The 26,572-nt window shown below is 37.8% G+C and overlaps 1 protein-coding gene across 12 annotated transcripts in view; it reads right to left on the bottom strand.

The window, feature by feature from the left end:
- Positions 1 to 26,572, bottom strand: part of PLEKHA7 (pleckstrin homology domain containing A7) — a 136,679-nt gene that overhangs the window by 64,168 nt on the left and 45,939 nt on the right. Inside the window, exon 1 of one of the 12 annotated variants that reach the window (XM_068148092.1) lies at positions 24,591 to 24,609. The exons of 10 other annotated variants lie outside the window; for them this stretch is intronic. Coding sequence is in view for 1 of the 2 variants with exons in the window: in XM_068148089.1 (XP_068004190.1) it covers positions 19,495 to 19,523 (29 nt within the window). In the remaining variant the exon portion in view is untranslated. Of the gene's footprint in view, positions 1 to 19,494; positions 19,531 to 24,590; positions 24,610 to 26,572 lie in introns of those variants that run through there. One more of the 12 variants, XM_068148089.1, reaches the window with a different exon arrangement.

A 26,572-nucleotide genomic window follows, 5' to 3' on the forward strand; every position in this document is an offset into this window, starting at 1 on the left:
CAGGTATCTGCCATGCCTAACTGGTGCAATGACAGAGCCTTACTGAAAGGACTCGATGTGCTGCTCCATTCTTCATGCCCCTTTTACTCTTTTTTCAATAGAGAAATGCTTCAAACCCCCATCAAAACTGGGAAAGGTTTACAATGTCCAACCATGTGGATTCTGAATGCTGTGGAACTTGCAGCAGTACAGCACTTACACTTTTGAAAGGCCAAGCTAACTTTTGTCATAGCATTACAAATTTCCTGTGTGATAAATAATGGCATTTTTGGTCTAAAGTACCTTAACACCCATGAACTAGAGCAGCTGAGAAAACCCCAAGACCTTCAAGATCTAAACAGCATTAACACATCTGGCTAACATTAGCCACACGTGGAAGCGTGCTTCAAGAGCACCTGATGTGACTTTCAAGTTGGCCCTGGGTTGGGGTGGGGAGACAGAAACAGGTAACCTTACAAACCAGTTGTTTGTGATCCTACAGGGTGGCTGGGAATGCAGACACCTTACTGCTCGCAATCTAGAAGTGATCTAGAACATTTCTCATATATTGATTAAGCAACTCTGCAAACTGAACGTTGCCTATCATTTATCGGCAGAAATCAAATTGATTTAAGCACAAGAAAACCACATGATTACCATCCAGTCTCCCCCCCACACTATAATTGACACACGTAGGTGCTTTTGCCTGCGTGAATCTTTTTGCAGAACTCACCATTAACATGATTTAATCTTTTTTTCCCCCCCTTTTCTGTTCATTTTGTATCTGAGTGAAAGGCAAGTTTTAATAGTTAACTTTTGGACATGACTGATGTTGATGACCTTTTGTTTGAAGCCAGGCAAGTTTATAGATTGCTTCTAGTGTAATTTCAATGCCCAGGCAGATGAACCTTAAATGTGTGAACCAACCATTCATCACGTTTACATCACATTAACAATCAATGTAAAAGTTGCAAGAATAATTCATGTTGTCATTGGACAACCTGCTCTATAAATTATTATGAGTCACATTTACAGTATGTTTTTTCAGTGCTGACTCCTTCATGCTCACCTGCAAGACTAGATGAGCATGAACACCTTTATGCTGAATATCCCAAATGGTGATCATAGTTAAGGGTGAGCGCGCACACTTCTGTGGGAGTTACTGGTGTGGGTGCAGCTGACAGAAGATTCCAAACAGGAGGAAGTGCCTGGACCTAACCGGGAAAACAGCCAGCCATAGTTTGTTTTATTTCATAACCTCTTTCTGAAATACAGCAATAGCTTCTAAAATAGTTTCAGCACTGCCTTCTGAGTATTTTTTAGATATTAGCCTTTAGAATTGGCTAGAAGAAAAAAAAATAAATCAATAATTCAAGAAAATCAATGTCAAAGGTCTGTAAATAATATATCATTGGGGGGAGGGGAAGGCAGTGTCATACAGACAGAATTTAGAAAAATCAGGAGCATTACCAACTAATTGTATTACACAAATAAAAGTACCCACTACAAGCTGGACACACACCAAACCCCATCTTTTCAACACTACCCACAGTTGACAGTAGAGTGTCTCCTCAGAGTAGTGGTAAGATCCTTCCTTCCATGTAATCAATGTCTGGGAGACTTTCATGAGATCAGAATTTCACTCCCCAGTTTAATTAGCATCTTATCTTAGCCTATGAACTATCACATGAGAATTACAGCGTACATATGCTCCTCAGATCCCACCTCCTCCTCCAACTATCACACTAAGAATTCACACATTTAGTTAAACAGAATCCAGTCCTGGAACAACCCTGAGAGGTTTGTGACTACAATCAGTCAGCACAAGAGCCTTTGCTCATAAAGACACCTAAGGGGACAGCTGGCAGGACACCAAATAATACAATGTTTTCTGTTCCTCATAAAAGTTGTCGGAAAGGAAAGATTGAAACTAACAGTAAACGGACAGCCATGCTCTCACATGGTGTCCTTTCCTCTAGCTAGCTCACTAATGATGCAGTTAAAAAGAACTGCAAGTTTCTTTGAAACTGACTCAATAATTTTTTTTAATGTCTTAATGAACTACCCAAGGTAATTTATACTCTCTAATAGTAATATCAGCAGGAAAGATTTTGTGGTTAATGAACAGATCTAATAAATCAATAGCAAGCTAATACAGAAAATGCCACAGGATCACTACAGATATTTTCAGTCATTAAAAGAGCAGATAAAAGGACAAACACAGTCATCACAGGATCACCACAGGTTTCTGTGAGTAACAGGCTGAAGTCACCTTCTGATTCGCAAACCCTCTTGATGCGCATCATGAGACACATCAAGATTATATTAAAAACAAAATCACATTCATGTAACTTGAAACTGGGGGGAGAGTGTTAACATTTTGAAGAACAGGCAATCTTTAGAAAACAGGACATTCCTGAAACTGAAATTTGATCCTATTTGCTTGCTTTTACAGTTTTCAATAACATTAGAGTCCCTGTCCCCAAAATTGAAAATTAAGTATTTTTTCTTAATCTCTGATCATAATGAAATAAAATTAGATAGGTAAAAGATGACTCCTGCAGAGAGTTAATCAAAAAGGCTCTTCACAGTGATGTATGACAGGAATACAAGAGAGAGCAGCCATAAATTGAAACAAGAGAACTTCAGACTGCACATAGGAGAAACTTTTTCTCCTTGAGGATACAAAAATGTATTGTGAAGGTGGTAAAGCAATGGAATACGCTGCCCAGAGAGGTTGTGCAGTGTCCATCCTTGGAGGTTTTCAAGACTAGAGTGGAGAAAGACCTAGGCAAGCCAGTCTGAGCTCATCACTAACCCTGCTTTCAGCAAGGGGTTGCACTAGAGATGTTCTGAGGTCCCACCCAAACCAAGCTGTCCTGGTAGGCTGGGTACAGTTTCTGTTTCTACCAGAAAGCCAAAAAAAAAAAACCACAAAAACCCCACCCCACAACCAAAACCCAAAATAATCAAAAAAGGTTTCAAAGAACAGATCTTGCTAACTAATGTAAAGACTCCACATAATTCAGGAAGATAAACTCAAAATAGCATTAACACAGGTCTTTTCCTTAACCTTTATTAACACCATTTATTAACTGCTTCACCAATTAACTAACTCCAAAGTCCATTTACATTCTTTTAATAAATATTCTATAAAAGTTGTAACTTTACAGAGCCTGGGTTCCTTGGGTTGTGTTTTATCTAGCACAACATACATTCCAGCCACAGCCTTCCTTGTACTGAAGGACATGCAAAACATGTCCCTCTCTGGTCCTCCACTTCTCCACAGTGCTGCTGAGGTACTGACTGTAATCCTACTAAGCTCAGCCCCTTCAGACATCAGGCTAAGGAATAAACCAGGATATTAGCATCACATTCACTGAAGTATCATTTAGTATGGAGAAACCACAATTCCCACAGTGCACACCTATTCTTGTGGGTTGGCTGTTCATGTTTCCTGACATATATGTTAATAAAAGTTCCTTCACTAGCAACAAACTATTCAGGCCTATCTTGTGGTTAAGTCTGAAACACTCCAAATTTTATCCATATACAACAACAGTTATTTCTTTTGGTTTGTGTGAATCCTGATTTTCTCTTTTCCCAATCTCATTTAATTCACCATGTTGGATAAAATACAATGAGTCTCCTTCAAATTCAAATGCATTTGTAAAAGACTTTTTCCTCTCAAATCTTAGGTGTAAAATGGACAACAGTACTGCTTTTGCCTGAGAGAAGACTATTAATACATAATCATCCTACCTAGAGCAACAAGTATAAATTCACGGTGTTTATGAGACCTCTTTAGGACTCTGAGTTACACATCTGCTGGTTTCTTTCCTTTCCAAAGCACCCCAGAACCTACAGCACTGAAATACTGACACACCTGAAACCTACGACTTTAGCATCAGCCCACAGAATGTTACTGTAGGTCACAAATCCATGCTAACCCAAAACCAAACTTAAAGACACTACAGTTAAAAGTAACAGAAAGCACATCAACCAAGAGCAACAGGAGCCATTCCCAGCAGACCTTCATCATTCCCCTCCTCTTTTCAGAGGCTTTCTTGCCTCCTGCACAACCCATGGGCACAAAGCCTAGCCATGGCACACCTGCACACACCACATGTGCCAAGGCCAATTCCAATCTACTTTTAATACTCATTTTACTCATGCAAGCAAAAATCCAAGCAAATGGCTTGAAAATGAACAGTTTTGGTGTATGTAATACCAGAACTTACTTTGATAAACATAGGCAAATGAACTAATCCTGCATAGACCATTATTATCTAGTATATTCTCCCCAACCTACAAGCCTACCACAGTGTAATCAAAGCATGTCAAGTCACAATATAACCTATAGTAAAGGGTTAATAACAATTTACATTATTGGCATAAATTGTGATGAGTTTAATGTCATGAATGTCTAAGTACGTGAAACAAGCATAAACCTTTAAGAAAACTCTCATATAATTACATTGTGTTTCGTTTCTTTAATCAACACAATGCACTATCAGCAGGTGAAAATTTGAGACTGAAATATTAAAATGCAATACAATTAGCTGTGAGAAGAGTGGCCCTGAAAACAATCCACCCAGGGAAGAAGCATTTGCATTTTCTTAATGTCACTGAGCAGACACATCAGCGGTGCCCAAACAGCTAACTTGGAGAAAGCCCATGGTAGACAGCTGATGACAATATGGAGATGCAGTGGCTAAGGAAAACAGCCAAGAAACACAAAGAAACACATTTTCCCCTCTTCCCATCTCATAAAAAGCTTCAGCTAGCAAACAAGGTTTTTTTAACTACTTTGTTTGCTTTCTATGAAGTGGTTTGGTGGTTTCATTTCTATTACCAAACACCAATATGCATTACTGGATAGCATGCAGTCAGCATGCAACTTCAAAATCAGCTCTGAATTAGACTCTGTGTGAAACCACATTATCCCATTGGGGAAGATGAAAAACTTCCATAAAGAAATGAAAAGTGTTTTTATTTTTCAAAGTAACTGGAAGGATGAAGAAACTACCACCTTTCACAATAAGCCTGGAAGTCGACAGCCAAACAAATGAAATCGAGCTCCTTAAGTCTGGTCCAGGGAGGCAGGCTGAAGCAAAACCCAGCCAAAAGCTAGCTCTCAGTACATCACTATAGATAGTGGAGCTATCAGCTACATTCCTCCTGCTCCACTTCAGCAGCACGTTACAGACATTTTGTCTGGTTCTTGTCCAGTAACTCCACCAAACCGAGGCCCCCACCAGAGCACTCCATTCTCACAGAAGTGAAGCTGGTGCAGATAACACCTCCAAGAGTACAACGACCTTGCTTCTGCTGCTGCTGCTTTATTGCCAGGGTTTTCACAGCCTATGTGGCTCCACAACAGGGCTTGCAGAGCTAAGAGAAAAATATGCCCTTGAATAAGAACTCCGCCAGAGAATCTCAAATATTCACCCACCTCTCAGCTCTGTAATGCAAGGACTAGCTCTCTGTCACCTCCCCAAGCCAGTCAGTGAGCTGCGAGGACAGTAGTGTGCTGGTTCACTTTTTGACTTCAAAACACCACCACTGTTTGCCTCTGTCAAATACCAGGACTAGAGCAGAGCACAAGCACTACGGGGGGAGCTGGCTCTCCTCCAGTCAGCCCACGCACAGGCAAGGGCAACACTGAAGTGAGAGAACCTGGCAGCAGGCGAGATCTCACGTTGCTGATGAGGCCTGGGGTGAGAACGGGGAGCGTTGGCAGGATTAGAGATTGAAAGAAATTCCAAAAACTTCATAGGATCCTGCATTAAGTCCTTTCAATGCCAAGCAAGCCTCTATCAAGCATGTGACTGAAACTTGGCAGCTGTGAAGCTGAAGTAACTGACATGAAATATTTGTTCTTCAGGTAATTATTTAACAATACATACAGTGACAGAATGCCTTCCAAAAATGTACATTTGCCACTTAGAGAAAAGTTTGTAATCTCTTGAAAATATAGGTATTAAACAGCTCTTCACTATTCAGACAGTTAAAAGGTGTTTTCCACTTCAGATGTAGCAAGATTAAAACAAAACTACTCCAAAGCTATGAGTGAGCAGGGCTAGACTAAGAGCACAATACCCTTTCACGGTTTCAGTGCTTCAGCTGCATCTTCATTTACTAATTACAGAAAATGCACAATGTTTTAAAAGACACTCAGATAAATGTATAATCTAGCAATTTAATTATCTGCAAAAGAAAAATTTAGCTGTCTGGGGAGGAAGGGGGGTGGTGGTGTTTGTTTTGTTTTTATCCTGGCAACTACTCTGTACAATTAAACCACCACCACACACCAACATTGCATGGATTTTCTCCAAAACTCTTGCCATCTTCCCCTCCTCTCCAAAACTACATTTGACATTACAGCAATCCAAACCAAAGCTAGGATTTATTTCTACCTATGACACACTACATTTTAATTTTTAGCTTGGACTTCTCAAAATGTACTTAACATTTATTTGCTCTTCACTCTGTATAACTGTAAAATATGTTAACTACTCTTTTTCAATCATCCTATCTGCTGTCCTAAGTACTTAAAAGGAGTAGAATAACTTGTCTGCACACCTACTGACTTGGTCTCTCATTCTTCCATGTGAATTCTGTGTACTCCTGAAAATGCTGGAACTTACAGCAATTACCTCCAACAAGAGGGCAAAAGGCTCTGAACCTGTTGTTTGGAAGCTGGTTAGCTGTAACTGCCAAATTTGACCTCTCTGGGACTTTACCTGATTACAAAAGTCAGAACTTCCAAATAGGAAACATCTCCTCAGAGGAGAGTAAGCAACTGGACAAACCCTGTCCTCATCAGGACTTACATTCTCCATAAGAAACTTAGACTATTTTCTGTATTCATTTCTCACAATCAACTATCAGAACTAACCAGTCACAAACTGTTATTCTGAATACTCGCTGCCTATACTTACTTAATTCTAATAACACATTCCTAAAAATTTAACTTAATAGATGCTGCAGTTGTGCTGCTTTAAAAAAACAAACAAACCAAAACCCCTTAAATCTTTAAGAAGCACAGAAAACAGTAAGACTTCTGAGATTTTTGCCAGTCATCACTGACTCACAGAATGATTCTACTTCAAGGTTATATTCATCAGTTTTGCATTCTAAAGTTGAAACAAATTGAATTTATTGAATGGTGACATTTCAGCTGTCTCAGAGACTAGATCAGGACTTCAAAATGCATCTTTACAGAGAAACTGATCTCTCCCACAAAGAGAAAGTGGCAGCTAAATTTGCAAAACCTGAAATGCAGTAAGGTTTTCTGCATCATTAACAGACAAAAAGTTAATGACTTTGACTCTACTGCACTGGGATTTGGGAGATCAGGACTCAGTTCTGAAGCAGATTTCTTGTATGGCCTTGTCAAATAATCCCATTTTTGTCAAATCATCATGTTATGAAGACTTTCAAGAGACAGAAAAGGTGTGTACCAATTTAGAGTCTTAACCACACTGCAGTTTTTGGGGTGCTGTTGTGTTACATAAAACAAAAACATTCCTAATTTTTTCAATAGCAGAAAGGACTACCTCAACCTTCCCAAAGAAATCCAACAAATCTTTGGAAGCAAGAGCAGGCTGGAATTTCTGAACCTAGCTAAACAAGTCACATTGCTGCCTTACAGGTTTAGTTGCTTACTAATTCACAGAAAATCTCTTCCAATGCATAGAAGTTTGCTCTTTATTTGTATCCAACATAAAACCCACCTGTATTCTGAAGGGAACATTTTGGCTACACCAACTCTTTTCACTTCAAGTACTAAGTGCATGGTTGTGGGATGGAGGAGGTTGCCTTTTACACTACTGTACTTTTTCACAGTTGTGAGGTAACACATTTTAAAAACAGGATACAACTCAGTACTAACACCATGAAAATTAATGCACCTTGATATGCAGAAAGCAAGTTGAGCAAAATTATTTGGTGAGATAAAATTGCCAGTGCAGATCTTCAAAACTGAACCAATCAACACCAGTTGAAAACTCGTATCTTCAAATGTAAGCCTCCAAAATTAAATTCTCCCTGAGATGAACTCTGCTATATCAGTTAATCAAAATCTTTCTGCTCATTACTTCCTAGCTACTATCAACCTAATTCACTCAGGTACAACTTAGAAATAACTGCACTGAAACATCAAGTTTCAGCCTAACATGCTCCAGAATGCGTTTGCTTCTATAGTATCACAGGATGCCATCTTACTGTTCTTTGAAAACAATCTAAGAATATAAATCTACATTAGTGATGCTAGTAAAATAGATTAAATTCCAGGAGTGATGAGTGGCAATATTCGTTCCTCTCACAGCACAGCACTAGAATGACATAACTGCATTGTAATGCCGATGATTGTTGCAGTAAAAGGGAGAGACAATGCCCTGTTCCTCTGCAAGATTCTCCCAAGGAAAAATACATTCATCATTCTTCTATGATGCAGACTTGTTTACAAATCAAAGCAGCATTCTGGGACTCCCATGTTACACTCCACAACTTTAATACCACCAAAATTAACTATTCCCCAACAGCTCACAAATTCTGCAAATATCATGTACATATTCTACACTCGTCTGATGTGAGGAGGGTCCAGACTACAACATTGTATTCTTAAAACACTAAGAAAAAGCAGCTTGAACTTTTTGGCACCTTGAGATATATGATCCCACATACCTTACATACCTACATACTTATCTTCACTCTCAAATATCTCTATTGACATGAATGCAAATGCAATCTGCATGAGAACTAGAAAATAGAAATGAAAGATATTCTGTTGATACAGTAGAAAATGAGAGCTACTGTGGGAAGAAAAAGCCCCACTAGAGTTTGACTAGGAAATGGTCAGTTACATTTCTGTTGTAAATAACACGATCTAAAGAAAATAAACACTGTAAACGATGGAAGTTCCAGCACTAACATTTCTGACTAGTCACCATGCCCTATGGCGAAGGACATCAGTCAGGTACTCTGCAAGGAATTGTGAGAGCACCTCCCTGCATTTTATACTGAAATCCAAATCTACCCTCCTCCAGTTTGAAACTGTTACCCCTTGTCCTATCACTATGGTCCCTGACAAGGGGTCTATGCCCCAGCTTTCCAGCAGGCCCACTTTAAGTACTGGAAGTTCCCTAGAGACTTCTCCAGGCTGAACTACTTTGGACCTGCTCCAACAGGGCCATGTCATTCTTATTCTGAGGGCCCCACAGCTGAACGCAGTACTCCAAGCAGGATTTCATGAAAGTACAGTAGAAGTGGAATCTTTGCCTCCTCCAGCCTGCTAACCACAATTTGCCCCCTGAAATTTCATTAATTTACAATGTATTTTGACCAGTGTTCACTTAACAAGGATTGCCTGCACATATTTTTAACAATGGCAACTGCATTCCAGGTGGCTCAAGAATTCCTACACTTGATCCAAGCATCACGTAGTTCATAAACTAAGTGCTCCACAAACGCTTCTCACAACATTTTCAAAGCAGCTGAAGATTTTATCTGTTCTTGGTGTTATGCTATCTTGCAGTGGGAACAGGTGATGAAAGAAGCAACAATGAGGATATAGGAGCAGTAAGTAACAGTATCTGCAAGGAGACAAGGGAAAGAGGTGTACAGGGCTCCAAAATGCCAAATGCTCATGACAAAAATAAATTCTCTGCAGTTGCCACTGAGGAGGTTTATATAAAAATAAAAAGATTCATGAGAATTCTGGTGCTACTACAGGAAAATTATTATTAGAGCTTAGAAACCAATAACTATGTAAAAGCACCATATGAGGAGCACATATGAGGCACTGGACTAGCAAGAAATTCTATGTCCTTCAATAGGCACGTGGCATTGTAATACACAGCCTAAGTGTACTGGGTTGTCACAGGACCTTCCCTTAAGCAAGCCAGCAACTAAAGGAAGTCATATCAGCACTACCAGGATTTCCCTTGTCTCCTAATCCTCTACCACTGAAATGTTCTCTTGAACTTCCAACTGTTTCCTGGGGCTGGGAGCACAGGTAATCCCAGCTCTCCAAAGAAAGAGCCGGTCCTCTTCTTCACACAATAACTAATGTATAATTACATATATGATATTCATATTAATTATACACTTTTACAATCAAGATCACTATATATTAATAAATTCAAGAATAAAAAAACCTAAGCATTAACTGACTTATGAGATTCCAAATGGAGCAGACTTAAAATGCAGATATTCAAAATGGGGCATTAGCAGCAGCAGTTGTTTCTACAAATGAAATCTCAGTGGTATCAATTAGCAGATTTCTCAGGAGATAATTAAAATGGGATTCTCAATTCAGTCTTTGCAACAGTACTTCCACCACAATCTCTGCAATACAATAGACCCTTAGAAAACTTTTCAGCTCTCTAAACTATGCAGTATTCTTGCTTTTAGTCTAACCAGCATGTCATGCCACTGTGGTCATAAGAGAAATCTTGGATCAGAAGCAGGAAGAAAGACTGCAGAGACATATTCCATCTTCCAAAACAACAGCTGCAGTTCAAGATACCCATCTTGATCATGAGCACCATGACTACTGCACCAGAGGCTATTTTGCTAGTAAGAAAATAAACTGAACATGTGCAAAATATAGTTTTAAACAAAACAAGTAATGTTTAAATGATTAAGCAGAAAGTGTGTTGCTTTCAGAAACTGCCTTCCAAAGGACAGCAGGACTCTTACAACAATGCAATAATACCCTTTACATAACTGGGACTTATCAATGGTTTCACTTGAAAGTCTAAATTACAGCTGATACTATTTAAATTACTTAATAGACAAACAGGTCACTAAAAACGAAACCTGAAAAACCTGAGATGTCATTTACCTTCTAGGGAATTAAAGCTGATTAAAGACATGCTTAATTTACAAACACTTCAAATAGGACAACTTGCATTTCTCAGTGTCTGCAAAATGAACATCAATGACAGACACCATAGCCTTTTCTAAGCTGTAAAGGATTTTTATGAAGCTCTTAACAATCAATACTCAAAGGACAAGTTAAAACAGAGAGAGAACCTTAGAAAGTGTAAGTCTACTTACAGAACATATAGAAAACAAGGATATTTAAAGCTTACAATGCAGTAAAAATATACTTCAGTGCTCTTAATTCTAACAGCCTCTCTCTTAAACACTGCCTTTCACATAAGAATTTGTTCTAAGCCACTGACCTTGAAGTTACAATTCAGAAGCAAACAAAAAATACTTTGAAAACCCTTAGCTCACTTATTCATCGGTGAATGTCAGGGTTGACCAAGCACAGAATGACACTTTAGATCTAAGATACTTCATCACCTCCGAGAAAAATCTGACCAATTTGCTCCAAGTCAGTTATGAAGAAAATTTCATTCCATAGTATCAACAGAGTTTAAATAAAAGTATCAATACACACAAATCGAACAGGCACTATAAAGGATGAAATGAAGCAGATAAAAATCCAACAGAAACCTTAAATTCAGTTTATTATGAGAAAGCTGATATATCAGCAAGCTACTATAAACTAACATGAACTCAGGAGAACACATAATCATCTTCAGGAATTAAAATTTCCTTCCTGAAACAACTCTCAGAACTTAAGAAGTTGGATGTTAGGAAGAAGTTCTATACAGAAAGAGTGATTGCCCATTGGAATGGGCTGCCCAAGGAGGTGGTGGAGTCGCCGTCATTGGAGGTGTTCAGGAGGAGACTTGATGGGGTACTTGGTGCCATGGGTTAGCTGTTTGGGTGGGTTGGATTGGTTGATGGGTTGGACGCAATGATCTTGAAGGTCTCTTCCAACCTGGTTTGGTTTATTCTAAATAAAGTATCTCAGATTTGAACAAAAGCAGGTATGTGGTAACAAGGATGCAGATAACAGGATTAATTTTGCACACAGTGTTTTCAGACAAACACAAACTTTAGTGCAGCACTACCTAATGAAAAAAACACAATTTACAAACACCCTCGTGCCTTGTAAATCTCACTTCTCTCATAAATCTTAACCTCATGGAATTGATAGAGATAAAAGCATTATGGAGACTGTAAAATCAAAAATACAGAGCTTCCCCTACTGCATGGGTCAACTTCCAGTGTTCAGAATCAGAATTCATAGCAACCTTCCAGACTCTGAAAAGCAAGTTTAACTCCACAGTGACTTTTCCAACACAGCCTTCCTAAGATGAATTTATAAAACATGCATGCACACAACATGCATCTTCTGGGATGGCAGGAGTACATATCATAGGAGCATTAGAGAGCAATTCGCTATCCAGGAACTGCAGGGCACTGTTTCTAACCAACTTCACCAGCTAATGGTTACTATGAATTTGGCCCTTGTCATCAGAGCAGGGCAAGAGAAAGTAATTAGCAGAGATATTTCACATGGCTCTTAAAAAGAACTTGCTGGCACAAAGTCACCTAGACACTATTTCTTTATATAAAAACATTAGGTTACAAAAAGATGTTTTGAAAGCCCAGTAAAGAAGGCCAGAAATCCTTTCTGAAACATTGTAGATGCTCATAATGGAGCTCTCGGTAGCAATTACTCACTTTGAGGTTGTCACTCAACTGTCACCATGACAACAACAAAAACCTTTTCACGCCTGGAGAAGACAATAGGAATTTTAATCACTGACATTCATCCTGCTGACAGTTTGATGGAAACAAAATTCTACTCTAAAAAAATACAAATACCAGTTTAAGATTTCAAGAATAATGTGATTTCTTCCCTTCAAACATCTTGCTCTTTATAATTTCCCCCCCCCCCCATGTTTAGATTTCACGTTTGCTATTTACCAAATACTTCAGTAAATATGAATTTCAGAATGGCTGACAGAGCTCTTCCATTGTCAGTGCAGAGCAAGTTTTGTATGTCACCTCAGTGGGAAATCTCAAATGTTTATCAGTGACTGACTTATCGAAGTCAGTGTCCCCACAGACTGGTTAACTGCAAACAACTGGAGGCAAAGCATTTCATGTCTTCTCCAGTGGTTGCCAACAGCATGAAAGATTTTAGTCTCTCAAAAAAATCAAAGATAACTCAAAGTACTGTTCTGAGTTTTTAAAAGACAATATTCCAGATACTGGTTTTGGGGGGGGAAATGGAATTATAAAACATAATTTTGGATGTGTAGGTTCTTAAACATAAATCCCTAACTTGACAGGGCTATTCGTTCAGTCTGTGCAAACAATCCTGGAGACTAGAAAATACTTTCAGTTCTCTGATAAAAAACACAAAGGAATAAAAAAGAAGAACACTTGGTGGTCATTTTTCTCCATGCTACTGTAAAGCAAGAACTGATAAACCACACAAGGGAATAAAAAAGAAGAACACTTGGTGGTCATTTTTCTCTATGCTACCATAAAGCAAACTACAGAAACTATTTTGTATAGCCACATAGCAATGTTGGGGTTTTTTCCTGACAAGCTGGCAAATGGCTTATTAATGTCAGTATTTGCCATTATTTGCAGCTGTTCCTATAACACAGCCTATAGTATTTCTGCAGGTTTCAGAGTAATCACTTTGCTTAGAAATTTTATAATATGCAAAGGAGGGGTATGAACCCCTTGGAAACAGAGTTGCATTGCCCAGGTGAAAAAGATAACTTTTTATTTTGATATTAAGGACATATGTTTATACCACAAGAAAATAACCCAAAAACTGGATTACTAAGCATGTAAATATCAGTTATGGAAATAAATTCATACAAAATATATGCAATAAAGTGTAAGGACTTCAATCACACATCTATCTGAAGCGAGCAGTTGCATTCATATAGATTAAGTACATGGGAATGCCAAAAAGCCATTCTTTTGTACATGATATGTACCCTCACAGGGATGGACATGTATGTCATCTTCAAAGAATATGTGAGGAGATGACATTTTCAATCCTTTGCTTGAACAAAACAACAACAGTTGTTAGAAAGAAACAAAACAACAAGAAAGACCAAAACAAACAACAAACCCTAACAAGAAGAAAGATGATTAAGAGCAACACATAATGAACGTGAATTAATTCAAATTCTCCAGGACGTGAAGCCTAGATGAAAGCACAGACTACAACCAACATTATGGACATAAGAAAACAAACAAACAAATACAAAGGAACAAACATAAGTCACTTATTTTTGTATTACAGGATATCCTGGATGGGAAATATGGATTCAATCTAGAAAAGCTGTTCTGGTGAAAGACTTCTAGAACAAATACGAAGGATACTTGGGAAGTATCAATACTGAGAAGTTTAAAGTTCAATGGGAAGAACGAAACCATATTCAATGAAGTGAGAATGTACAGGTTTGTATTGATTAGGAAGATCTTTGTATCAGTGAGGCAGTACTGCAACATGGAGAAATGTGAATTAATTATTGATCTCCTCAAAGTAAACAGGAAACTGCTTGGGGGGGGAAGAAGCAAAAAATTCGAGTGTTTGAGGAATTAAAGCCTAAACCAGTTTCATTAACACCATCAATACTAAGTAAGCTTGATCAGAAGTACCAGAAGTGCAGTGTTGAAGCAAAGTACTTCACAAGTATTGCAGGAGCCTCAAATCCATGTAGGGACAACATTCCAAGAACATTTTGCGGGAAGCAACCTAAACCACTACTAAGCCATTAAAAGAACGCAGATGGTAAAAAGAGAAGAGCACTTGTTAAATAGTCCACTGCTGTTAGAGGCAGCATGTTAAAAAAAAATCTCTCATCTCAGTGATTTCCTATGTAGCTGAATGTTTAGTCTGCTATCTTTTCTAAATCAAGGGCATCATTTCTATTGTCACTCAGAACTCATTAAGGCACTCAATCAAGTAGAGCAAGCGACAAAAAAGCAGAGTCGACTATTCTCAGAAAACATGGACATATTTTTCTACCAAAAAAAGGATCCTTCTATGAAAAGTGTTGAATTACTCATTACTGCAAGAGCAAGAAGTGGTAAGGAGTTAAAGCCCTTTATGTCTGGTTACTGTTTTCCCCACCATGGCCAAGGAAGGCTGAGTGCTGACTGTCTTTCTAAAATGCACCATTTGACAGCAACAGGCTTGTTCACACAGCTTAGCAAGTTTTAAAGGCAGAATGTTCTAAATCAGCACCAAAAAAAAAGAATCTGGCATGCATATTGATTAGAAAAATCAATTAAATCTATAATATTAACTATTTGTATTTACTTTGTTTAAATCTTTATATTATGGAAGTTAGTGATCAAAAACTGTAGATGCTTTTATCACTAGCACTGATGCAAATTTCCTACAGGGACCAATGACTCAGGAAGGCTAAGAGAATTATTTACATAAATATCTTCAATCCAGACTGGGTTGATAAAGACATTAAGTAACATATAGTGCCTGAACAGAGGTTTTTATGAAATATTAATGTAATCAATCCTTATCACAAAATCTCAAGTGATATCAATTGCCAGTATCACTTGAGAAATCCAAGCCTCTTTAAGAAGTGTCAGAAGTAGCTATTTGTCTTAGAGTTAATCATTCATAGCTGTGCTTATTAGGAAGATCTAGGGAGATGTGCAAGTTACTTGTGTTACTGTGTATCTGCTAAAACGCAGTGGATTTCATTTCAGCAATGACTATGGTTTTCTAGTGCTGCAGAATAAAATAGAAAACAAAATAGAATCAAAATTCAAGATGACCAATCCACACTGTGATAGTGGACTTAGAGTTATGTCTTTAGATACAGCCATTAAAATGGTAATAAAAATAACAGGTATTACACCTGTGCACACAATCTCACAGCTGTATTTTCCTTCTGGGACTAAAATTTGTTCCTGCATTACTTAACGCTTAACCAGTATCCCAAGTCAGGAGAGAATGAAGCGATGTTAGACCCACTGAGATTGACTATGTTTTTAATTAACTGAAAATGAAGCATTGCTGAAAATCAGGCCTAAAATAAAGGAATAAACTTCCATTCTGCCAACTTCCTAATTCTTAGCTTAAATAATTCTAAACATTTTGCTGGCTATATTTAGCACTTTGACTTGCACTTTAATCATATTCCTCCTACACAATATATAAAAGGGATAAGAAGAATGATTCTGTTACTGCAATCTTTGGCTTTCCTCTGTTCTGGGAAACAGAACACTTCTGTTAGCAGTATCTAATTACATTTGTGCTCTACAACACTTTTATGTGGGATTCCTTATATTTTTAAGTCTATTGATAAATTTATTAAGTCATGGAAGCCAGTATCAGCTCTCAACATGCACTCATAATATTAAACTTCAAAAAAGGCCAGAAAGTAATTCCAATTTTATTTGGTGAATTGTAAGGCCCTTATATCTGGCAATGCACCAAGTCCTATAAACACTCCACTTTTGTACTGTGCACAGAACATTAGTTCTACTAGTAGAAAGGAGCAATGACTCAGAAACAATAGCTTCCAGATATCAGTAATATTAATCATATTAATCAACTTATTTACTTCTAGCCTAAGGGCTTCTGAAATTATTTCAATCATCATCTTGTTTTCCTGAAAGACTTTGTATGCAAAGAATTTCGCAACTGACAAACATCAGGACAGATGTTACACCAGGCAAGCTGCACACTGAGAGCAAACTACAAGTGTCAGACTTTGAATGGTATAACATTTCAGGATGTGTTATAATTTTAGGGAAAGCAAGCTCCCAACTAAAATCAGGACCACATCTTTCAAGGTAGCAAACAGAAAAATAATACATTTTTAATTGTGTTGTACACTTGGCACTTCTAGTACTTAGAGGAAAAAGTTCTTCCTTTGTTTACAGCACAAAGTTATTTGCCTCGAAAGTGCATTCAGACATTAATCTATTGCTTTTCATAGAAAAGTCCTTTTGCCTCTGCATTCACAATAAATCATAGTTAAAAACCTTTTGCTCTTCACTAATGGAACAACAGAAAAAATCCACAAGGAATTAATCTGAAGATCCTCTCACTAAGAGAGTTCCTAGTGATTGCTCAGTGACTGCACATACTTTCCCTGTCAGATTAGATTGCCATGTAGTTTCATATACTGACACCAAAACCCAGTAATTTAAACAGGCAGTAAACACATCACACATTTTTTGAAACATACCTTCAGGTCATTGATACTTGGCAAAATAAAAGCATATTACATGTAACAAAAATAACACTAAATTACTTCAATTTTCATTTTTAATAAAAAAAATCCAAACCACTAAACCAACCCAAATTAAATGCAAGAACAACAACAGAAGAGCAAGTCAGATGAGAATGATGATGGTAGTGAGAATTCTCCACCCTAGAACAGAGCAATATGCACAAAGCAGCATCACGGCCTGAGCCCTATCACCACAACTCTGAATCCAGAAGAAATTAACAGCTGAAGGGAAGCAACAGATGCCAAAAGGAAACCAATGACAATGTTTTAAGCTGAAAAGGATGGCCTTAGTACCAAGTACCCATAGTCTGCAAAGCTCTGACCTCCACATTTGAAAGACAGATATTGTTGGGTATCTGAAAGGTTGACAGTAGTTTAATGGCACAGTAAAAGAACTCTTACATTCAGTTTCTGCAGGTTCATGCCACTTGAGTTCATGAATTTGCTCTAAAGCAGTTTTTCCTTCTATTGCTCAGAAAAGGCATCTATCTTTGAAAAAACTAATTCAGCAGTCTGAGTTACATTTCTGCAGTTGAACCACAAGATCTTGCACAATACATGCTATCTCCAGCTGGGCTTGTGAACACTGCCAGTATTTCATCAGACTTCTACGAAATATATAAACATTTGTGGCTGGGAGCCAAGACGCATGTCCTAACACTTACAGATCTCCACTTCCAAATCAGTGCACTTACAGCAGATTAACAATGATCACTCCACCAAGAAAAGTTCTAGCTAGTATTAAAGCTGGGCTAAATATGCTACAAGTGATGCAACAAGCAGCTGAATAAACTGTCAAGAAAAACAAATGGCATGAGGATATTCACAACTGGAAAAACAACCGATGAAGAGCCAATAGCTTAAAATAACAGATTAAAGAATGGATTCAAGTACTGGGGCTAACTAGGGGACTGCTGAGACTAACAGAACAAACTAGACAACATCATTGCTTCAAGGAAACTAAGCCCAAATGCTTACTGCAGTTCTTGACTCATTCACTGCTAAAGGAGGAGAGAGTAAATGCTGCAACTTACTACATATCTGTAATGTTTCCAACTTCTAAAAGCTCAGTCATAGTACAAAAGCCAGAGAAAATTGGAGTATGCTTGCAAATCTTGATAAATCAAACTCTACCCAAGTTTAAGATGAATCTAGAAAGAGTAGAGAATATTTCAGAATCTTTTAATATACATTAATATTAACAAAATACATAGGAAGGTTTTTTTCCAAATAACCACAGTAAGCAGACTGTGCAAACTCACTAAGTACAAACATGCAACAGCTTACTTATTAGGCAAAATTAGGTTTTAAAACATGTAAGATTATGACATCTAAGCAACTGAGATTTTCCGAACAGCTTGTGCTTAAAATAAGGGGCTTATCTTTAGGAGCTGTTAGCATCTGAAATACAGCAAATTATGACCCAGCAGGGTGAGAGTGGGCAGAAAAGAGTATATAGAGAAAGCACAATGGAGTGAAATCAAGGCCCATGGTGCATAGCAATTGAAAAGTCTACATTAGCAAATCCACTGCAGATTTGCCTAATGTTTTCAGCACATGGAAATAAGGCAGATCTGGCAGACAGCAGCAATAAATCCACAAAAGAAAAACATTCTGCCGGTGAAGGAACATAAAAGACTCATAGTAGGCATTAATATATCAGTGCTGATTTTCCTCCACTGGAACAATTCTGAATTGTGAACTGAAACGTTAGCATTGCAAGTTGACACAGGCCGCAAACTAAATATGCCGCTTTTTATCTACCCCTGGTAACACAATGGACAACGGAGGAAGAAAACCTTCCACATGAATAACCAGAATTGGAAAAACTTGACTGCATCTTTACCCATCCAAACCCTCTAACACTTGCTACTGTTCTTCAGACATCACAGAACAGCTCACAAAAGCTGGAGTGCAAACTACAGGAGTACCTTGTGGACATATTTGAAAACAATTTTAATTAAAATCCAATTAACCTTCCTTACAATACATACGTTTCTCTAATCAATATACAAAAGTTGACAACAGAGAAACTCTTCTGAACAATGTTTCTGGACCTCTGACACCACCGGGAACCCACTTTCTCTCACGTAACACTAACAGAATATGAAAGCACAATAATAAGACTCCACAATTATGGGTAATGCTTTGTCTTTTACTTCGCTTTAGTCAACTTCTAAAGCAATGGAAAAGACAGAATGGTTGCAAAAAAAAAGGAAGGGAAACATACTAGCTCTTAGCTGAAAGGAAACAGAAGGGAAGGGGAAGCCATAAAAGCTAAAATAAGGCTGAGAAAGACAAGACAATGAAATTTTCAGAACAGTAATAAGTAAATAATTACTCTTAGACACCAAGAGTTAGAAATTCTGTAAACCAAGACCTATTTCAAATCTAGTAATCTTACCTAGTCAACAGCAGGCAAACGTAAATCATATCACTTTTATTGCAGCCACATTTGAATAGACTTAAACAGAGGGAGTAACCTGGTAATAAACCAGAGTGGGGACAGAGCTAATGACACATCTTAAAGCAAGAAAGGCAAGCTTGAACTTGAGGCAGTTTAACAGGAGTGCCAAGAAACGGATTTTTTAAACGGATAATGTAGTTAAAGCAGTAGGTAAAATGTGGATTACTTACATGGGAATAAGGAAGAGGAAGGAAAGCACTATAAAGCTCTAAGTTGTTTTCATAACATTGCAGAGGGACAAGGTCTCTATCAAGAGTCTCTGTAAATCCTATGTGGAAAGGACAGGTATTCATTTTAGGGCAAGAGGCAGCTTATTGCAGGCACAGTTGGAATTTGAAGAGTAAAAAAAACAGGAGAAGGCAGACAGACCTAACATCAGTAATGTCAAGTAAGGAATACTTAATAGTACAACATCCAAGTTTCCAAGGAAAGAGAAAAACACACAATGATGTCTGAAAACAACAGGGGTCTTAGCTCTTGAGCAAGTGCTTGGTGCTATCAGAAGTGCCACTGGGGCAAGACCCATCTGAGCCAGATGTCCTGAGAAAACAACATGGTGATGTAGCGCACTGGCACCTTCCCTATATGAGATCATAATCTTAGCCATTACAACCTTCTCCACTGCAACTGTTTGTCTTCAGCAGATGATTATTCCTCACCTAAAATTGTGAGTAAATGAAACCTCATAGAGGAGCTGAAATGCTGATGTAAATTGTGAAAAGGCTGGCACCATCAGCATTCTCTGCATTGCAGTCATCTCCGCAGTGTGCACAGGCATTTACAAGTCAACAGCACTGACCCTCTGTTCCAAAGAAGTGTCTTTAATTTAAGATGTCTGTCCTCAGCAGGCGAGAAAGAAGTAGTTTATTTTTTGCAAAAATCTAAAACTGGAATACAGAAATATCCATTTATTAAGTGCTCAAATTTATGCTCATTTTCTGCAGGAAGATGTCCTTCAAATGAATTGCAGGACTCATGAAACTGGATTAACAATGTCATAAATCATACAGCTGCCAAAATAACAGCATCAAAAAGGGAGACTAAATATAACCTACAACTTACTTGAATAGATACTATCTATATTTAACAATTTGTTTTAATTCAAATATTAGCTAACACTTATTCAAACTTTAACATAAATCACTACACTGGTTATAATTTTCCTATAGTTAATTGTTTTAAAAATAACCTCTAAGCTTCTGCAATGTCCTCATTTCTGATTTATTTTAATAAGTTTTGAATTTGCATAAAGAAACTTGCAAATGTCTTGCAAACCCTTCTGCCAGTGCTTCAACTTTTCTTTTCCCTCCGATTCATACTGTACCAAATTCTTAGTTTGTATTTCTCAAATTATCAACTAAATAGTGGCACAAACCAGAACCATTTCCTTTATCCTTTCATGCATCCTTTAAAATGCAAGACTTGTTACAAGTTGATGTTTTGTTTATGCATACAAGAAAGTAAAATATTTCTCTCTAGGCTCAATTTCTAAGACATGAAGTTAGTTTCCATGTTTAATTTCAAAGCCAATGTATTAAGAGCAAACACTCTCAACTTTATGTATGATTCTTTGAAGTACATTTTGTTGCATAACCTGAACCCCCAACCACACCAAGTAAATCTCAGAAAACCTCCAGACACATCCCTATAAGGGTTTTAAAAGGATTCAAGAGGTATCCAGGCAGCTCCAGCTCTAAGAGAGGCAATCCCAGTGTAAATCTTGGGGAGCACACTACTGAACTAAGAACTATGATAATTCATGAACTTAATTCCGTAAGTAGATTAGTCAACTGCTGAGGCAGAAATGGTAGGGAGAAGAACTTTAGAGAATTCTGAACAACCCCAACCATTCAGAAAAGGAAGTTAGCGTACACTGATAGCATACAGAGCAACTCTGTTTCAGAACACATACATCAACAAATGCCTCTAAAACAAAAAACATGCACAGTGTTCTAAAAAAAACAAACCCAAACTGCCCTCTCATGCTGAAATCCTCAGAATAATGAAAGTACAAAGAACTGTACATCTGAAGCTCTAGCTGTACTAGAGACATTTTCCTTTCTTTATAATGAAGAATATGTTAGAAAATAGCTGTTAAGAAAAAAGTAACACAGAACTTGTCGTTCTGGTTCTTCTGGCCAAATATCAATGTCATTAGAAGAACTACAATTACGTTTCTCTGCATAAGAGCTGACTACCAGGTATCACAAACTGAATAAGAAGGAATATTCAAAGTTTCAGGCAGAATTAATTAGAAATGTAAGCAATCTACATCAGAGCTACTGCTTTGCATCATAAACAGTTTATACTTCTGTCTCCTTTTAAGGACGCTTAAGAGATAATATTATCATAATACTCACTTTTCCCCCCATTTTCTCTTTTCTGACAGAATGATTTATAATGAATTGCTGCAATCTGCCCTGCACTGATTTGATTACACCCGCACCGGCAAGTGTAACCAAAGCCACACTGGAAATGTGCAAAGAGACATGAGGAGCCAGAAGGCAAGGTGGGTTAGGCAAGCCAGAAGTGGCACGTATGTCTAAAGAAGGCAATAGTCCATACAACTCAACACAGGCCAAACCTGGACTGTATCAATGCCAATGGTTTCACAGGAGCTCACTTCAACACCTGCACAGCACCAGCACACTGTTTTAACAGTTGGTCATTGGATCCCATGGAGCCACAGGGGGATTCCGTTGGTCAGCTAGTCACTGGCAGAAAGCTGAAGCTTTTCAGTTCTAGTTTGGATATGACAAAAGAGGGGAGATTTTGAAAACAGGAAAAGTGAATCAAATAGAGAGGAAAAAGGAGAGGAAGTGAGAGGATGTTAGGGAGAAGAGACTTCCCACATCAAGGGCATTTTATGAGAAGTCTTCGTAACCAGCTCCACTTTTCCAAGGAAGTAACTGGGGAAAGTCAGAAAGGAAATGCAACACTAGCCCACCCCTAAATCAACATCTCCCACTCATGATTTTGTCCTGGCATCTTCTGGACAAAATTTGGAGATGGTGACCTTGCAACCTACCTCATCTTTTAACAGTTTTCCTACCATTTTGTCTTGTCAGAGAGCAGCCTGTACTTAAGATTTATTCCCTGCAAGCAAAACTCTTTTCTCAAGTTTGATCTTGCTTAATGAGTTACTTTTTATTATGTGAAGCTTTTTAATGCGTTGTTTGTTCCGTCAAGCCCAAATAACTGCTGACATTCTAATAATGAGGCCTCTTGGAAAAAAAAAAGGTGGTGGCTGGTTTTTTTTTTTTGCTTAAAAGCTGTCTTAACATTTGCCTGTAAAGCAATTATATAATGTTTAAAACATTTCAATATAAAAATAGCCTGCCCACAGTTTAAATACTGCAGAGGATAAAGAATATAAAACTGCCCTTAGATTTTGATTGTTCCCCTCTCCTACTTAAATCCAAATTTCATGTATTCCTTTTTAGACATGAATGATGCACCTAGCGACTGCAGCATCAGCTTTCTTCACTAGTTCTTCCTAGTTTATCCATCCAAAAATCAGAGACTGACCTCTCTCTCCTAGTATGAAAGATACATTTTATTGTAGGCATATATAAAAATCTAGTTCTATGAGGAAACAGCTTCTTAGGCCACCTAAAATTTAGCACACCATGTTCTTGCATAGATTTTGTTCATTTTACCAAATATTCTGTCCTCCCTTTCTCCTCCTCTTGTCCCTGCATGGGAAAAGGAATGGGTCTGAACCAACAACGGACATAAAATACAGGAAATTTTGCTCAACTATAAATCCTTTTTAAGTATACCCATGCAGCTGAGCAATCACAACAGAAATACTCAACAGTTACCCAGAACTTTGGTTATTGCTACCAAACAAGTAAATATTTTCACATATTTTTTGTTATTCTTGATTGCTATTTGCCTCACTTAATTATTTCTCAGTGATCTTAATTTAACTAAACTTGTCAGATTATGCCACAAAGAAAACCCAGCAGTTTTGTTTAAAAGCACCCACTGGCTCCTAACACTCTACGACAAAGAAGTGATAAAGGTTTATTCCTCTATCTAAAATACAGAGGGTTGCTAGTTGTTTGGGTGGGGTGATTTTTTGGCTTGTTTGTTTGTTTTTAATTTAAAAAATGGATGCTAATGAAAGCCCAACATTTGAAGAGGGCAGTGGTTCCCTGCTCTAAAGAAGAGAAGCAGTTTAATACCACAAGATCTCCCTTTCCATAATTAAGCACTGGCAGTTTGTTGCTTAGTTTCAAACAGCTTAGTTAGGATATTGCTATGACTGGATGGGATCTGCATTACTGCATTTGGAATCAGTTGCAGATGCAATTAACTCATCTCAAATACAGAATTACAAGTTTTCCCTCTCTCTCACCAGATACCTTTTTTCTTCTTCATTTTCTTTTTTAGCAAACAAAAAAAACATAACAGAAAATGCAGTTCCAAGGAAATCTTGATCCAAACTGCAGCACAGTCTTTTGTTGTGAATGTGGTTTCCATCAATCTCTCTAGAAGATGATATTCCAGTATTACAAGGGGCTGCAGAAGGTTACACCAAAGAATTATGATGGCCCTGGTAAACCCTAAAAGTTGCTCTGCTACTTTGAATGTAACTACTGAAAATTGCAAGATCACTTAACTAGGCAGAACATCCATGTCTTGACCCCAATCCCAGTGGAGCTGAAAGCTCTGGCTCCTCTTGTCAAACATGGCTGGGATACTAGATATCCCTTCCTCTCCTCAGTGACACAGAAAAACTCATAAAGGCTACCATCTTCTCCTCTAGGAGCCTAAAGCAGTGAGAAGTAACAAATATTCTTACAGAAAAGGTCTCTTGCCGTACTGGTGTAACTGGGAAAAAGACATGAACACAGCCTTTGCAAGCTCTGCCAGATAAAGCTTTGTTCTTAATCTCTACTGATTAAGCTTATGAAAATCAAAACACTAGAAGCATATTTTCAAAGACTTTTGAACAGACTTCCTTGTACACTATGAGACATAAAACTAACATTACAACATTAAGCAGGTGAAAAAATGCAACTTACCTGGTTCATTCCTGCTGTAAGATGGCAGATCTTACTTGCATCCTTTGGTTACCATTCAAAGCTCAACTATCAATACTAATTCTGCATTTGCTGCTACTTAACTAAAAAATACAGGAGTCACAGATGGTAATATTTTCTTTTAAGTTCTATATGAAATGACCAATCTGCAAAAAACTCAACATGATAAATCACATGGAGTATTTCCTACAACTAATATCTACATCAGATTTCATATGTTGTGCCATAAAAGGAACAAGAAAGTTGTTATTAATTTCAACAAGCTCTACTAATCTGTAAATTTTGTCCAAATATGGAAACACTCCCAAGAAATTCCAATTATGCATTGCATAGATACCAAAATGAGTTACAATATGGTGCAAAACAGTCATCAAGGTGAACTCTTGATTTTGCAATTCCATAATTCACAGCCAACTGAAAGACCATACCACCCTGAGTGACCTAGTTTTGCAGATTATTTACCTTGGGGATGGCCAAAATACAATGACTCCAACAATCTTCAGAAAACCATAAATGAACAAAATGCTGGTTGCACCCTCCTCCAGAACAGGCCATCATCAATACTTCAGACCACATTTCCACAGAAATATCATACCAAAACTATTACTCCTTATGCATAACACAAAACACAATCCATTGCAAACACCAATTCCAAGGATCATTCTAATCTCTAGAAAATGTATTTACACAGAAGGCAAAGTTTCCTGAAGACAGAGCTTTTCCAGAAGTCTGTTCAAGGCTTCCATGCCATCCCAGTTGCAAGCAATATTAGATTATGTCTCTGCCAACATACCAACTTAGCATAATGTATATGTGCCCTCCCCTCTCCATAGAGATCATAAATCAATTATGCTCAACAGCAGTTTCACTGCCTATTTATTCCACTGGAAAGTGTTCACCAACCAGAATATGACAACTAGAGTGGAATGAAAGTCCTAATTCAGTTCTGTTTCTGTAAACTGGATTACTCCCCAGACAGAAACAGACCTATGTTACCATTCCAGAAGAAAACTCTGCACTTGAGGATGAGCTCTACAGTGACTGCAGAAATACTGATTTGGCACAGTTGGGGCTGCCAAGTTATCAGTGGTTGTACACAACATAAAGGATTTCACTTTGTAAGTATCAGAACAAAACCAGAGTAGCAAAGTCAAAATGACAGCAAGGGATGGAAGTCAGTCCACCCCATTCTACATGCACAACACAGAATTTAACAATCACAGTTGCATATCACAGAAACTAATTATCATATCTGAAAATTATTAAACATGGACTCCACTGACATGCAGAATAACTATTTTAAAACATATAGGAAACAGAGAGGAAAGAATTTTATAACAAATAAATGCAGTTAAACAACAGGAATCCAAAACTTCAGGAATGTCAGTCACTTCACAACACAAAGATGACAACTTGTCCCTGCTCACAGGAGGAGGGTTGGACTTAATGACCTTTTAAGGTCCCTTCCAACCCACTCTAGGTTTCTATGACTTAGAACTCACTCACAAGACCTTCATTCTCTTCAGAAGGTCACTGTGAAAACCAAGGACTTGAGTGACAGGCTCTGGTCATCTTGATCTCAAGGAGTAGGAGGGAAAAAAAAAAGGAGAAAAGCTACTAGATTTCAGCATCTTCCAAGTTAGGCCAAAGGACAACAAACACGAGCAATCATTGTGATTGACCTCTACATGGCTAATTCTGGTTTCAGTAAAACTTCACTGATACCTTTGCCAAACATGCCAAGAATTTATTTCAAGAAACACACAGAAATTGAACACTATGCAGAACCAGTTCTGTTTCTATTCACAACAACTATCACTGCAGCCTTACAAAACTAACCCAATACAGCTGTGTATTGATGCAGTTGATGAAGATTATTTGTCATGTTCCTTCTCTGGAGATGAACATGTTAGTAATGAATTTATCCTCTTATTCTTCTCTTCAAATGTGTTACAGACAGATGA

This window comes from Melanerpes formicivorus, unplaced genomic scaffold (genome assembly GCF_026170545.1).
Source record: "Melanerpes formicivorus ecotype bairdi unplaced genomic scaffold, bMelFor1.0.p_v2 SCAF_16, whole genome shotgun sequence".
In the NCBI taxonomy this organism is placed as follows: Eukaryota; Metazoa; Chordata; class Aves; order Piciformes; family Picidae; genus Melanerpes; species Melanerpes formicivorus.